We start from the raw sequence: 14810 nt of genomic DNA on the forward strand, positions 1-14810 counted from the left end.
CCTGTACCTTTCCTCCGGAAGAGTTCAACAGATTCCGCAAGAAGCCTGTGTTGTTGTTGCTCACGGGGGTCAATATTGCACTGTTGAATGTCTGCAGGGCTGCAGTTGGCTTGGCTAAGCTGGGGAGTGTCTGCAGAGGTTTGTTTTCATTCTTTGAAATCGGTATGAGGAGTTTCTCTGAAGTGAAGGAAAGAAGACAACTGACAATGAAGCAAGGCTTAATCCTCTGAAGGATGAAAAGTATATACTTTGGATTTTTGCCCCCCTTTTTTTTTAAGACAAGATATTCCTATATGCATATACAGGTATGTATGCACATATATATAAATCTCCTGTCAATACATACAGATGAAATACTCCTTTCACTTAACTTTCTTCAATACTCCAAAGTTTTTAAAATCACACATTTAAAAAAATACATTTTCAAACTGAACTTTCAAGAATACTTGCATCAATGGGATTTTAATCCAGTTTTCAGAACAAAATATGATAACCCTGGCAGGTTTTACTCCCAGCCATTGCCATGGCCAGTTCTGCAGCACAGGCACTGAACATCCATCCCAGCAGGCAGATGACATCATTCTCAGCACAAGATGCTGCTGGGTCTGACCTATATTCTTCTGACAAACAGCCACAGAGGGTTTACTCTTCACATGGTTCTGCACATACCTTTGTTTTCTTTATTCACATTTCCACTTGTTAGATTTGAAAACCAATTAAATGAAGGAGGAGAATTTACTGAAGCAGTTTGTTTGCTTCCAAGTGCTGATTTGAGAGGAGGATCATGCGTAGTGACTTGTGGGCTCAGGACAAAACTGTTATGTTGAAGGCTGGGCCTGTCTCCAGATGCCAAGTGCTGAAAAAAAACAAAGTGAGAACTTGATCAGACACAGACACGCTCTACTCAGAAAGGGAAAGCAGCAATAACATGTCCAAATACATTCTTTAAAAAAACAAACATGGTTTGGCCCTTCAAAAAAATCTGATCTCCACAAGAGGTCAGCATTGCAGCTCAGTGTCACCCAGGGATGACAGTTCAGCAGGATTTGGGATCTCCCAACTTCAGAAGCAGCCAAGAAGGCACAGAATACTGAGTTTCCCAACTGCATTTTCTGGGACTGCTTTGGGAACCAAATGCATTTTTAACAGCAGCACTTTCACAATTCTAGTGGTATTTGATGCTCAGCCAGGGCTAAGCTGGAGCTCTAGTTCAGTGGACTAAAACAGATACTAAGCTCTCCTAAACTTTTATCTTAAGGTGGCAGTAGAAGCCCACTCACCTGCCAGGTCTGAACTCCACCTGCACGAGCATAGCACCAGCCTGGCCAGCAAATTCCAAGCACAGGATTGTACATCCCCTTTGCAGCTGATTTATGTGCTTGTTTGGAGATTCTGGGTAACAGACTAACCAGAGCTACTGCTTTGCCCTGGGATTCCTGTGTGACTGGTGATGTTTCTTCTCTCTACTCAAAAGCTTTCAAGTCAAGAAATTATTCTGCTCCTTTGTCTGCTTATTGCTATGTTCTATATTTCATCTCTTATTGACTGCTGATGCTCGGTAAGAATTCCAAACATGACATAATAGGAAATGTTTCAAACTTTAATGAGCTTATCCTCACACAACTAGAGCAGTACCTAATTCTACAGAGAGATACCAATAAATTCCAATACAGCTGTTTGCCCAGCCACAGGAACTCTCAATTCAGAAGACTGAAGCCAGGTCAGTCACAGGTTAACTTTTGAATCATGTAACCATCTCCCTCACTTTTACCACTTCACAATATTTTTCATCTCTTCTTTTCATTACCAACACCAAAATCAAGTTCAGCCACTTCTTAGACTTAAGATAATACATTTCTTTTCAAAATAAGTTTACAAGTAAGTATATGAGCATTTGTCAAGGACAGGTCACTACCAAGGCATCAGTGTGTCAAAGGGACAAAACGAGACGTTCCTCAAAACTTAAGGAAGGACTTAAAGAGCCAGAAAGATGAACAGTGAATACAAACTGTCCCTACATGGTGGGGTTATCACAGAGGTCAGGGTTGGCACACCCACAAAGACAAATCAGCAGTGGCTTCAAGCCTATGCAGTAGACTGACACAAACATATACTGCACAGACATAGTGAGAGGCAGTAACAATACCTGTTTTGAATCCTCCTTTAGAGTTGGCTTTGATAGTGCTTTGAACTGCTTATTTGCACAAGGACAATTTGCTTTTATTCCCCATTTTGTTCTCACGGAGTGAACGATATCACCAACATCATAGAGAGCTGGAGGAAGAGAGTCATTAGTGAGCTCACATGTAACCAGAACATCCAGCATTCACTGAGTTTTTAAGAAATTGTGTGTGCTGTGCAAGTAAACAATAGTATGTGAATACAGTTCATCATTAAAACAAGAAGTTCTGCTATTTCTTGGTAAAGATCAAAGATAATAAAATAGTGCCAAACACACAGGCTGTTCCAATCTTCAGATAATAAATACTAAGCTTTTATTAACTTTATTACTAAAATAAAACCTCATTCAGTACAACGTCAACAACATACAAACGCCAGCAAAGCGAACAGAACGTTTTTATCCCAATCAATTATTCCAAATACCTTTTCCGGGAATTATTTGTGTAGGCATCAGATTCTCCGGTTCATGTGCCTGCCCCTTCACACATTTAAACCAGGAGAAAGTATCCGAGTCATCATCTGTAAAACAAACCATTACACTGTTTTATTAGTGCACCCTGCTCTGGAAAGCCACATATTTTACTGTTATTGATATATCGAACCACAGGTCTACAACAGGCTCTTTTTGTTGGGAAGGCTTTTTGTTTTGTTTAAAGTTGTTATTGACTTCCAAGTTCAAAACACAGATTTTCCTTTCCCCTCTTCCCTCTTTGTCTACAGTAGCAATAAGCACTCCTACCTTCATGTGAGCTTTTTTTCCTCATCCTGTAGCAATCCACACAGACCCCAAAGCCACACTTGGAGCAGACCCAGTGGAGGTTGAAGATCGTGGTGTCGCAGACGTCGCACATCTCTCGGACGCCGCGGACCGCGCGCTTCCAGGCCACCTGCCCTGTGGTCAGAGACAGCTCAGTCACTGTCAGCTCAAACAAAACTCAGTATTTGCATGTTAAACACAGTTACTTAAAAACTGCAGTGATATGACTCAGGCTTTTTTTTTTTTTACACTGGAACTCCGAAACAAAGCCTTTGCCCTTACAGACTCACAAAAGCAAGTCCGGGACAGAGTCTAAACAGTCAAATCCACTTCGCTTCCTCCTGTGCAGAACCAACCACATCTCTTACTCCTGACATGTATTTGCCCGAGTTAACAAGTCATCTGCTACCACCTTCCTAAGTGGAAATTCCACAGCTACTCTAGGAAATAAATGAAGGTACTGCAGCAAGCTAAGCTTAGTGTCTGGCTTGCCACAACCAACTTGTCCTTGTTCTCTATTCAACAGCACAGTGGGCAGGTAGTTCTCTTCCTTCTAGGAGGTTTTCTGTGTTTATAGGTGTATATTTGACTGTGTCAGAATGGTGAATTTTCCTCCCCAAAGCACTGAGCACTGCTGTTCAGGTTTCCTATTATACCCATTATATTCCACTTTCCTCACTCCAAGTCACTTTTTCAGCTCACTCCAAACATCCCAAACATGGACAGTATCCTCCAAAAAAACCACACGGCAATACAGGGCTGTATTATTTTTCTGTGATTATATACAGATTTTAGCTTGATCTCCATTTCATTATGTTGCCAGGCAGAAAAACAGACTAGACAAAAAGCACACACCTGCCTCCTCCTACCACCTTCCACACTTGCAATTTCTCTGAAACTTTCCTGCCCACAACATTTCTTAATTTTAAAAGAAAGTTATGAGAGACCATGTCCTAATGTATGCTAAAAAAAAACCACACCAGGATCCAAGACATCTGTTGCTTTTCTTCTGAATAATGCCTATTAACTATGTATGGAATAACACTGGAATAGCTTGGCACAATTTGTTCTTAAGTAGGAGGTAAAAATTGTTTGACTACTTGCTTCAAAATTCTTTCAGGAGACACAAGTCTAAATATCATCAGCTCCATTCTTCTGTGCCTTCTGAAAACATAGAGGATATTTACCATTTTAGAGGTCAACCCTCCAATTTCCCCAAAACAGGATGAAGTAATTTGTTATCTTTTGAATGTCACTTCATATTTCAGCTCTTGGAACCTCGTCCCTTTCTACTCCTCCTGTTTCTTTTGGTTCTCCTCTGTAGTTTGATCCTGTCCCTCCTTTTGGCATTTGGTGGCCAAGGAGCAATTTGACCTAACAAGCTGTTCCTTCTACACTGGTCAATGTTTTACTGCACAGGGATAATTTCACTCTTGCTTTACTACCAATCCTTTAAGGAACTCTCTTTAAGGAAGCTCTCCCAAAAAATTTTCTCCCTCATACTTGCTTTGTCTTGTGGCTTTACCTACCAGTCACTGGTGTTTAAAAAATTGTCCCTTGTAATTCTATCTGGTAAAAGAGAGAAGGGCTGAACTTGATACGCACTGTGAAGTGCAAAAATATTCAAACAAATGACTCCCTTAAAGTAGCTGAACAAAATATTGTCACATTTTTTAAAAGGTCAGTTTGTCAGAGAGAATTCTTATGAAAATGTATTATTTCAAGTGAATTCTACCAAGAAAAATTTATCATAACTTCAAACCACACTGGCAGAAGAATCTCCCTTTTCCCTGTGCTGAGTGAGCACTTTTTCACTGAACTGTTCAAAGAACAACACATCTAGACTGTAAATTATTTCTTTCCTATGCAGGGCATTAAAAATAACCTCCATTTTAATGAAACTGAGTTTCCCTACTCTCACCAGCCAGGGCAATAAACAATCAAAAAGGAATTAATGAGATTTTGCTCCTTTCACACCAACACCAGAACTCACATGTGACTGTTTTTAAGTAGAGGATGTTTCTGGTAGCTGTGCTAACAGATGCATGCTCTGCTATAAAGAGACCTCTGCGTATTGTTGCATGAATTCCACCCAAAAATTCACCCTTCTGAAAGTGTTCTAGTATTCCAGTCTGCACCTCTCACTCTGTCACTGGATACTTGGGCTCCACAGGCCAGAGTATCCTCCAGTTCAAGGGAAGAGCAGAGCTCACAGATTCCAAGTAGCCCAGGATCAGACCCCACAGCAAGCATTTCTGGAATATCTCAAGTCTTCCCTCCCCTTCTGAAGGGCATTTAAGCCTGTTCAGCTTTTCTCCTCTTCTATTCAGGGCTGAGGAGTGACTGCCAAACTCATACAGTCTTTATCTAATGTCAACAGCACCAAAACACAGCAGACAGTGGGCAGACAGTCTCCTAAACTGCACTGCAACTCAGTCGTGCACTTATAATCCAGAACACAAATAGGGTTTTAAGAGTCATTCTACTTTGAGAAGTGATTATGCAAGATCACAGACTTCCCCCTTTGTCTGCTCACATTTGCTACAGAAAAGTTTCGATGTGGCCAAACCCAGTGTTTGGGGATGCCAGGTTTGCCCTGTCTGCACTAATGAAGTTCCCAGTCAGTCACCCCAGCACCAGCCCCTCTCTGGTCTGTGCCCAGTAGGACTGGACATGATCACTCCTAACAGTGCCACTGGAAACTTGCAGGTAGAGGAAAAATAACTCTTTATTGTCCTGACAGGCAGCATTAGGTCCATGATGCATTACCAAAATAGGACCAAAGCAACTTAACAAAACCTGGTCAAAGTCAAAGCTGTATTTCATTTACATGCTAAGAACAAGTTTTGTTGTCAGCTACCTCCTGGTTTCCTTAAATTCTGGGGTTTCTTTACACTTTGTTTCATAACAGAATTACACTCTCTTTAACAGGAAAAGCAATTTGAGAAATTGAGAAATGTCTTCTGACAAAGGGTGAAGTTACCTTTCCCCTTCCCTCTGCCTGCAAGCAAAGACTTGTTGACACAAGTTCACAGTGGCTCTCACCACTCCCTGTCTCTGAGAAGGAAACACTCAAATCTTATATGACATTTCCAAATACATGTAATGTATTTTCACACAAGTCAGAAGCTTAAAGCTTCACATAAAGCTGTGAAAACACCCATTATTTCAATACAAACTGATCTTACTGTGTGGTTCAATCGTTGCCATAACTTCCTTTTCAGATATCACCAGCTGACAGAAGTGGTCTCCAATGTTGGCAAGGATGTACTTGGCTGTGTCAAGATCCAGACCCACAACATTTTTGGATAAAGGCAGCCACAAGCTAATAGCCTCAGGGTCATACTTATTTGGAGTTAAGAAGCCTTCCTCACGCAGTATTCCATGCTTATTAAACTGCAACCTGAGGAAAGAGGGGGAGAAGGAGAAAAACTCATAATCTGAAACGTTTTATTGGTTTAAATTCATTCCAATCAGTCAATGCTTGAACTGCAAACATGTGTACTGTATGCCAATGAGTTTACTCAGTGGTTACAACAGACATGGGTAAACATACTGGTCACTAGGATGAGGCATGTTTAATGTACTGCTTGTTTTAAACAAAAAAGACTGAAAATATTTAGGTTTTGTAGTAAGGTAGATTTCCTAACTAAAATGTTTGGGTTTTTTGTTTTTTATTCACATAAAACCAAATCAGGTTAACAATTTTTAAAATGTACTGGCATTAAGATCACATCTAGGAGGAGGCAACAGCAAGACTTTAATCTAGAACTATGTACAACACAAGAGAAGTGAGAATGCTTTAAATATAGAATATATTTCACTAACAATTCACTTGGAAGTAGCTGTCAAAAAGCACCAAGCAAAATTTGAGTAAGAGATTCTTGAGTGATTCTGAGTAGGTGGAAAGAATGAGATCTGTACTGTTAGTAGTGTCTTAAATTAAAACATGAAAAGTTCTGCTCAGGACTTCAGGAACCTTTTTACTAAATGCTGTAGAGGAAACTTGATTCTGATGACAACACGTGCTCACTTAGAGTGTTAAGTGTGGCATGAGAACATGTGCTGGCAACTGCCATCATCAGACGAATGCCATCTCCAGACTTGGGAGATTTCACATTCAATAAAAAGGGACAGTTCCACCAGCTTCAAGGTCTAAATTGAAGGATTCAACTGCTTTGAACTGCACTGCAAGTCTGGATTGTTACCCTGAGAAGATGAATTAGCACAGACTGTTGTTACTCTGGTCTCACACATCAGGTTATCCCAAGACTTAATATGGCACAATCTCTAATCTGAGGTTAAATAACAGATTATTAATACATCTTCATTTTTTTAAACTTTTAGCAACAGAACCTGGAAGGGAACAATGTTGCAGTGATAAAATAAACCTCAATAAACAAATGAAAGAGTGGAAGAGTATTTTTTCATGATCTTTGTAATCTTTCTGCTTTCAATCTTTTCTCTTCAGGTCTACAGGCCTACAGTGTTTTATTCTACCCAGAGACCCAAAAGAAAGGAATTCCTCTGAAAAAATATGATAAGTAAGGTTCCCATCTCCCTTGGGATCACTAGTATTTTTGGTTTTCCTCTCTAATATCAGAATTAACTTCTTCCTATAAAACACAGTCCATGCCCCAGAGCTTAAATGTGCACGGTGGGCAATGAAAAGCAGCATGCAAGAACATCTAAACATGAGATCAAGGAGTTCATGGAAAATATTTAGACAATTTGAAAACAAAGGAAGAACATGTTAAAAACCAGTCAGACACTGCAGTTTGACAACAACCACCCTGGGCTTACACGTGGGCTTCAAGTCACAATTTAACACCTTTCTGAAACTGTTCGTTATGGTGTCTTAAGAACTAAAGAGTTCAAACATCAAAAGATGGGACTGTTAACTCAAGAATCAGGCCTGGAGGAGGGTTGGGGTGTAGGTGGGGAGGGTGTAAGGAAGTAGGTGGGGGAGTAAACGAGTGAAGTTGCAGATTAGGTTTGGAAAAGCAACCACCATTTATCACTCACTGTTTTCCCTGATGTTATCCCCTCCCCATCTGCTCTCCTGAAATCTAATGAGTGCTGTGATGAAATGTTTCTGTGGCAAGCTTAAACGCAGTTCAGACTCCAGCTGAGAAGACCCAGCCACTTACTGCAACTCTTCCATAGCTGTGGATACATGGGTAACATTTTGTGTCCAACCACTAAACTTCAGGAGATAGAATACTTCAGGGTAGATGCACAGAATCTACCCTCTCACTAATATCTCCACTCAAACTAAACTGACATTATCCCGCTGGCACTCAGCCCAGAACAGCAAAATAAAGAGCTTAAAGTCCTGCCAAAATACTTTCTACTCAAATTAAGCAGTTGTAACATTTCTAAGGGCTAAAAAAACCACGGGCAACAGCTCATTAGTTGGGTATATTGGCCTCATAGCTACACACCATATCGAGCAGCTTTGAACCACAGACCTACAGGAGACCATTCTGTCCAAATAACTGGAGTTTTAGTCTGTCCTGGAAGATTAGATCCATGTCATCCCTAACACTGAGCACTCAACAGCCCCCCTTTCAGAAAAGGTCAGGTGTCCAGCTCAGACACAGGCACGTTTTTCACATTTACGGAGTATCCAAATTGTTCTTACCTTCTGAAGTGAAAGAATCTACAGAAGACAGTGGAGTCTCTCTGATCCTTGTTCTTCCTGTAGCTGTCCAGGCGGCATTCCCTGCACTTGTGCAGGTGAGGGGCGATGTTATTGCAGGAACCATCCTGCACAAAAGCCTCCCCACTCTGCTGCAGCTTCTTCACTTTGGCAGCATCGGATAAGATGGATTTGCGCGCAATTACTGTGGGGAAGAGCACAGATTAGAAAAGCTTCAGCTTCTCACACACAGGTGCCAGCAAATGTTATTTTAGCGACAGATCCACATAAACTTTTCACATTACATTGAAACAAAGTTTGAGTATTGTGTTCAGTTCTGGGCCCCTCAGTTCAGAAAGGATATTGAGGTGCTGGAGCGGGTCCAGAGAAGAGCAACAAGGCTGGTGAAGGGACTGGAGCATAAGTCCTATGGGGAGAGGCTGAGGGAGCTGGGGTTGTTTAGCCTGGAGAAGAGGAGGCTCAGAGGTGACCTCATCACCGTCTATAACTACCTGAAGGGAAGTTCTAGCCAGGTGGGGGTTGGTCTCTTCTCTCAGGCACTCAGCAATAGGACAAGGGGGCACGGGCTTAAGCTCCGCCAGGGGAAATTTAAGTTGGATATCAGGAGAAAATTCTTTACAGAGAGAGTAATCAGGCATTGGAATGGGCTGCCCAGAGAGGTGGTGGATTCACCATCCCTGGAGATTTTTAAACGCAGATTGGACGTGGCACTGAGTGCCATGATCTAGTAAATGGACTGGATTTGGACCAAGGGTTGGACTCGATGATCTCGGAGGTCTTTTCCAACCCAATCGATTCTATGATTCTATGAAAGTTACGCTAAAAATATTTGCAGTCAGCAGAAGCCTCTTCTCCAGTCCCCACAGCCTCGAGTCGTAGCTCCACTGGAGTCACACAGTCTGTGGACCCAAGTTTAACAGCTTCTTTTAGTGTTCCACAGAGGCATACTTTGAAAGACCATCTGCTTTTAAAGGAAGTTCTTCAGCCATTAGAGCTGGAGGCCGGAGCAGATCAGAGCACACAGCAACATTTCACAAGAAATGAGGACAGAAGTAAAACCTGGCCTTTTCTCAGTCCTGTTTTCACCCTTCATGATGCAACAGCTTTCAGCATCTTTCTGTAACAGATGCCAAACATCTCCCTTCCTCCCACACTCCAGTGAGGCCTCGCAGGGCACAACAGTGCCTGCCTGCCTGGCTACGTACATGTACTAATTATAGAACAGGACACAGTAATCCAAGACCAAGCAACATAAGATTGGAAAGAAAGGGAGATTTCCCAGAATCCTGAAGGATCAGCTACACCATCTGATACCCAGCAGGACACAGGACAGCAGGAGTGCGGTTCCTTAAACAACAACAGCCTTTCCCATTCTGTCCCATATGAAAAACTGAAGAGTTTACCAAGTGGAAAAGAGAAACAAGGTGGGTTGTTTTGGGGCAGAGCTTGATTTTTGATGGTGGTTACTGGGTTTTTGTTTGTTTTGCTTTCAGGACAGTTTTTTTAAATGAAAGCTCCTCTTGAACAGAGCTTTGAAAAAAACTTCCATCTCTCACCATGCTTCTAAAACTTAGGATTGCTGCTAAGAAAAGGCAGTCTCATTATGCCATCACCATTTGTATTGCAAACAGAACCTTGATTTTGTAACCTCTTTTGCCATTCTGTCCCTGCATACATTTTGTAACAACTTATTTCTAAAAAACTAATGATCAGTCCTTTTCCTTTATCAGAAAGGGACATTTTTCTCAAGTTTATTGCATTCTCTTTGTAAAAGAATGCACAAAATGACTTACATTCCTGATTCACTCAAACAATTTAAAGTACTGATTTTGCATATGCAACAAAGGACCCATCTGTATGTAGCTAGACAGAAAACACAAGGGTTTTCAAGTGACAGGAAATTTTAAAAAATAACTTACTATTATCCTGGACCTTGGCACTTCCAGTCCAAAAGCTTTCACTTTCATTTCTGTCATAGAGAATCTCATTTGAATTTCTTCTAATAAAATACTCCATGTCTGCAAGTTCATCGATCTTGTTTCCTTTGTGGCTGTTCTGGCCACTGCAGGGGCTCTGTGATTTAGCTCCAGACTCATTAAAGGAGAGAAGATGAGCATCTGAGGTCGAGGGTCTGCAGTCTAAAGTCCGCTGCAGTTCAACAGTGCCACTGCTTCTGGGTATTGCTATGGAAGAGTTGGGATTCTGCAACTGTTTCACAGAAATGCATTCCTTAGGGAAGTTCACTGTGGGCTTCATGAGAGGTTCGTTTGCGTTTTTCAGGTTGGTTCCTTTTTCATTAGTTGGATCAGTCAAAGGTGAGGATCTTGAGGTTTTCAGAGAGGTGTATTTACCATTTTTACCGTTAGGATTTTGCATTTGTTCCTTAGACACAAACCCCACTTTAGGAAAGGCCGTCAGATCTCCCTTCAATGGTTTAATTCCAGTACTAAGACAGGAAGGATGAGTTTCCGGTAAGCTCCGTCTACATGTGCTGAAACACACGACAGGCAGAGAAAAAGGTGTCAAACAAATCAGGGCATCAGCTGCTCAATCGAGTCATTCTTAAAGCTTGAAAGAGTAAATTTAGTTATTTAATTATGTGCTTTGAATTCTGATGTTTCAAGATTTAGAATTTTGTGTGAGGCCAAATAGGTTTGTGTTTTTGAGGTGGGTTTTTCGGGTTTGATTTTTTTTTCCAGAGTTAGACAGAATGATAAATCTCTACGCCTGTGTAGGCACACACAAATTTGGGTGCTGCACCTACTCCGCTACCTTTTCTCACAATTAACAGTTGCTTTCTCATTTTCCCCATGCAACTGCTGAATAACCAAATGCATTTCATTTGCATGTCTGTGTGAAAAGATTCTCAAGGAACTTCTGGCTGGCACCACAAGTCTCTATCGGACACAGCAACACCTCTCAAACAAAAAGCTAAAAAGAAGAAAAATCAATTTTTCCACATTTAGCATGTGAGACAAGACACAAAACTAGTAGAACCAACCCTAAAGCACTTCAAATTTGAGTTCTCCTGTCACACTATTTCTACCATTATGTCCATTTTGTGACAGAACTGGGGGTAACAGTTCAAAGCCACTGGTGTTCAGCAGAAATACAGCTGAGTACGAGTACTTGATCTGCAAGGAGGCAGACACCTGCCTGAATGTGTTCTGGTTTTCTGGCAGGGGAGGAATGCATTTGACAAGCAGGGACCACACTTGTGCATCCATGTACGGATGGGTACAACGAGGCAGTGACATTGGCCTGGGACACTGAAAGGGCCACTACCTCCAAGATAAAGATGAACATGGCATCAGAAAGTAAATTATTTATCCAGGGCAACTAAGTCTAACACTTTTCTACATCAATTTTACAGAAGAGTAATCACTACAGCTATTTAAAATGACCTCTGAGTTTGTTGTGCTAAGAATTGGAGTTATTTCTGAAGGTAAAAACATCTGCATAAGCACAAAGTCATTGCTTACCCCTGAGGAGTTTCTGCACCAAGGTTGGGTGGTGAGTTTGCTGGCAGGGGTAGCCCTGGGTGCCTTTGGTCTTTATTTGCAGGAGTACATCCCAGCAATGCTTCACCCAGCACGGTTGGTACTGACTGCACATGTCCCTGGCTGGGAGAAACCTGCAAGGGAGACATGGACAGTTAGGAAAAGTCAGGATAACAGAAATACTGTTTTGCAGGGTTCAGCTTAAAAAGAAAAATATATTAATGGTCTTCCTACTATATTTAATAAAGCAAATTAAAGACTCAGTTCATAAGACGAAAAGACTTTAGAGTGTCCTTTTAGACCTCATAGGTTCCATGAAAGACTGTTCATGTCAATTCATTTTCCCCCAATAAACAAACTTTTTTTGGGGAAAGGAAATGTATTAAGCAAGTCGAAAGGAAGGCAGAAAGCTCTGCTCTTGGTAACTGCCAGTGCAACAATGTTTCTAAAGTAATTGCAGTAGCTGGAATTCAGAAATAGATTTCTGAGCTCCTCTGAAAACCCCAAAGAAAATGAAAACTCTGAAGTCAGTCTGACAGCATTACCAAAAATCTAGATGTGAACTTCCTTGTAGCAAAAAGATCTTTGTACCAGGATTCTAGAAAGTGTTAAGCAAAGAAATCCTGTCTTGATTAAATCACCAGCCTCACAAATCTATAATCCATTTAGGAACACAACAGGTCCACCGAGTTTCAAGTGTCTTGAAAACAGCAGTTTTCTGTGGGGGTCCTTCCTCAGCTCCAATGTCCATATTTTACTCCCACATGCTCAACTTACTGCTGGAAGTTACACTACAGGCTTGTTAGAATCAACTCCAAAATATTTCCTCTCTGCTCTGGTATTACACAGCTGTCAAGCATCAAGTCAAGCTCTCAAAAACAAATGCTGGAGATAATTAACTCCACATCAGAAATCCCAGTACTATCACATACCAAGTAAAACAAAAAAACATTACTTCAGCTTATCACTCCCATATATTCACACCCATCAAAACAAGAGAAACCAACACAGCTCATGCTTTCCTTTCTAGAAAGTACACTCACTTGTAATCCTTTTGAGAAAACAGTTGCAAAACATTTCCCAAAGAGTACAAAAGTGATAAGGGCTCCAGTCCTTCAAAGGAATGCAGACTGGAAAATTAGATGTAACTAACTTTACTACTTTAAGGAAAAATTATGTTGAAACAAGCTCTGAACGGAGATCATGGCAAATCTTCTGCAGGGCACTTGCAATGTGAAATAAAGACCAGCTTTGTGTGTATCAAGCAGGCTGCTCAATGGCTGGATGTGCAGAAAGCTGAAGAAAGGCAAACTGAACACCCCAAAGTTGCTAAAGGTGCTCAAGCACGAGCTGTAGAAACACAAGCAGACTATGACTGCAATGCACTGCTACTCCATTCTGACTTGCTGGTGGCTCTTCCTCGGTGGTAAATACAGGACAGGACACTCTCTTCACTGAGAAATCTTATCCTGTACTTGCTGCCTCATGCTGTATCTTTGTGAAGCCACTGAAGATTGCTAATAATTATATCCACTGATAAATGAAATACACAGAGTTGACTCTGCACAGAAGCAGAGAAATGCAACCCTCCCACACCCCCACCATTCCAGAGCTTTCAGAAGTTTGGCTACTCCTGCCTGAAGTGCAGTTTTTGGCCTGAAACACTGGGTCAAAATAAGAGGGTAAGTCTGATGCACTGTTCTTCAGCCAAGCCATCGTTTTTCATTTGCATTTCTACACTTAGCAACATTGTCTTTTGACCTTTGAGAGTTTATTTACTTCAGTGATACCTGGCAGGTCACTCACAAAAGAAATGGGAGTAGATATGGAAGTACCAGAAAAGCAGCTACACTCCCTTTCTGTACTGAAAAAACCTTCTTCCACACTGCTGCTTATGTAGCTTGAATCCCCAAAGGATGCAAGTGTAGCTGAAGATTTTGTGTTCAAGTACAAAACAGTTTAAGAAGGAACGTGAAAAGCAAAGGTTATAGACTTGAGAACTGCTTTGTGTTTTCTCCCACTACAGAATACATGACCAGGCAGGCCAACTCCTAAGCAGAATGAGGGGGCAAAAAGTGAACAAAAAAATAAATAAACCAACCAAACAAAACCAACACACCACCAACCTTCAAGGTTTAGTAACTTTTGCTTCTATTCTCACAAGGCAAGATATTCTACTCATGCCCAGACAAGTCTGAAAGGACTCAACACACCCTCCAAGAGATTTATTATTCTACTTTCCAATCTAATCCTTATTTGTTTTGAGAAGTGACATAACCATTACATAACAGTCATATATAACAGAGCAAGACATTACCTCAGGAGAAGATTTTGTGTGTTTAGCATCACCACTTCCACCATTCTCAGATGACTTCCTTTTCACACCCCCAATTCTTTTTGATTTATCTGGAAGAGAAGGTGATCAGGATTAGTCTATTTATCACAAATACCCTACTTGGTGTTTGAAGGACAAACAATAATAGGTCTTACCACACTTCCCATTGTTGTCATATATGATTTCAACATGAATTAACTCTGGATCAAGAGTTTTTAAAGCTGGAATCTTGGAACAAGAAACAGAAGCAGTCATTTAGAAGGTGAAAGTTACTATTTGAATATATTTATCTCAGATATTGTGGTATGGACTTAGACACTTCTAGGATCTTTGAATACCAAGCTGAGTTTAACAATATGCCCTGTGACAGTGTCT

At 41.1% G+C, this 14810-nt stretch overlaps 1 protein-coding gene across 3 annotated transcripts in view; it reads right to left on the reverse strand.

The window, feature by feature from the left end:
- KDM3A (lysine demethylase 3A) overlaps window positions 1-14810 on the reverse strand; it is a 30981-nt gene that overhangs the window by 7346 nt on the left and 8825 nt on the right. For all 3 annotated transcript variants that reach the window (XM_027722852.2, XM_027722853.2, XM_027722854.2), the window contains exons 7-17: window positions 14591-14663; window positions 14418-14506; window positions 12083-12234; window positions 10520-11091; window positions 8583-8784; window positions 6127-6341; window positions 2921-3073; window positions 2605-2700; window positions 2147-2274; window positions 670-856; window positions 8-177 (exon numbers count right to left, since the gene is read on the reverse strand). In XM_027722852.2, the coding sequence (XP_027578653.1) occupies window positions 8-177; window positions 670-856; window positions 2147-2274; window positions 2605-2700; window positions 2921-3073; window positions 6127-6341; window positions 8583-8784; window positions 10520-11091; window positions 12083-12234; window positions 14418-14506; window positions 14591-14663 (2037 nt within the window). The remainder of the gene's footprint in view (window positions 1-7; window positions 178-669; window positions 857-2146; window positions 2275-2604; window positions 2701-2920; window positions 3074-6126; window positions 6342-8582; window positions 8785-10519; window positions 11092-12082; window positions 12235-14417; window positions 14507-14590; window positions 14664-14810) is intronic.

This window comes from Pipra filicauda, unplaced genomic scaffold (assembly GCF_003945595.2).
Source record: "Pipra filicauda isolate LSUMZ 115617 unplaced genomic scaffold, ASM394559v2 scaffold315_size853536_pilon, whole genome shotgun sequence".
Classification (NCBI taxonomy): Eukaryota; Metazoa; Chordata; class Aves; order Passeriformes; family Pipridae; genus Pipra; species Pipra filicauda.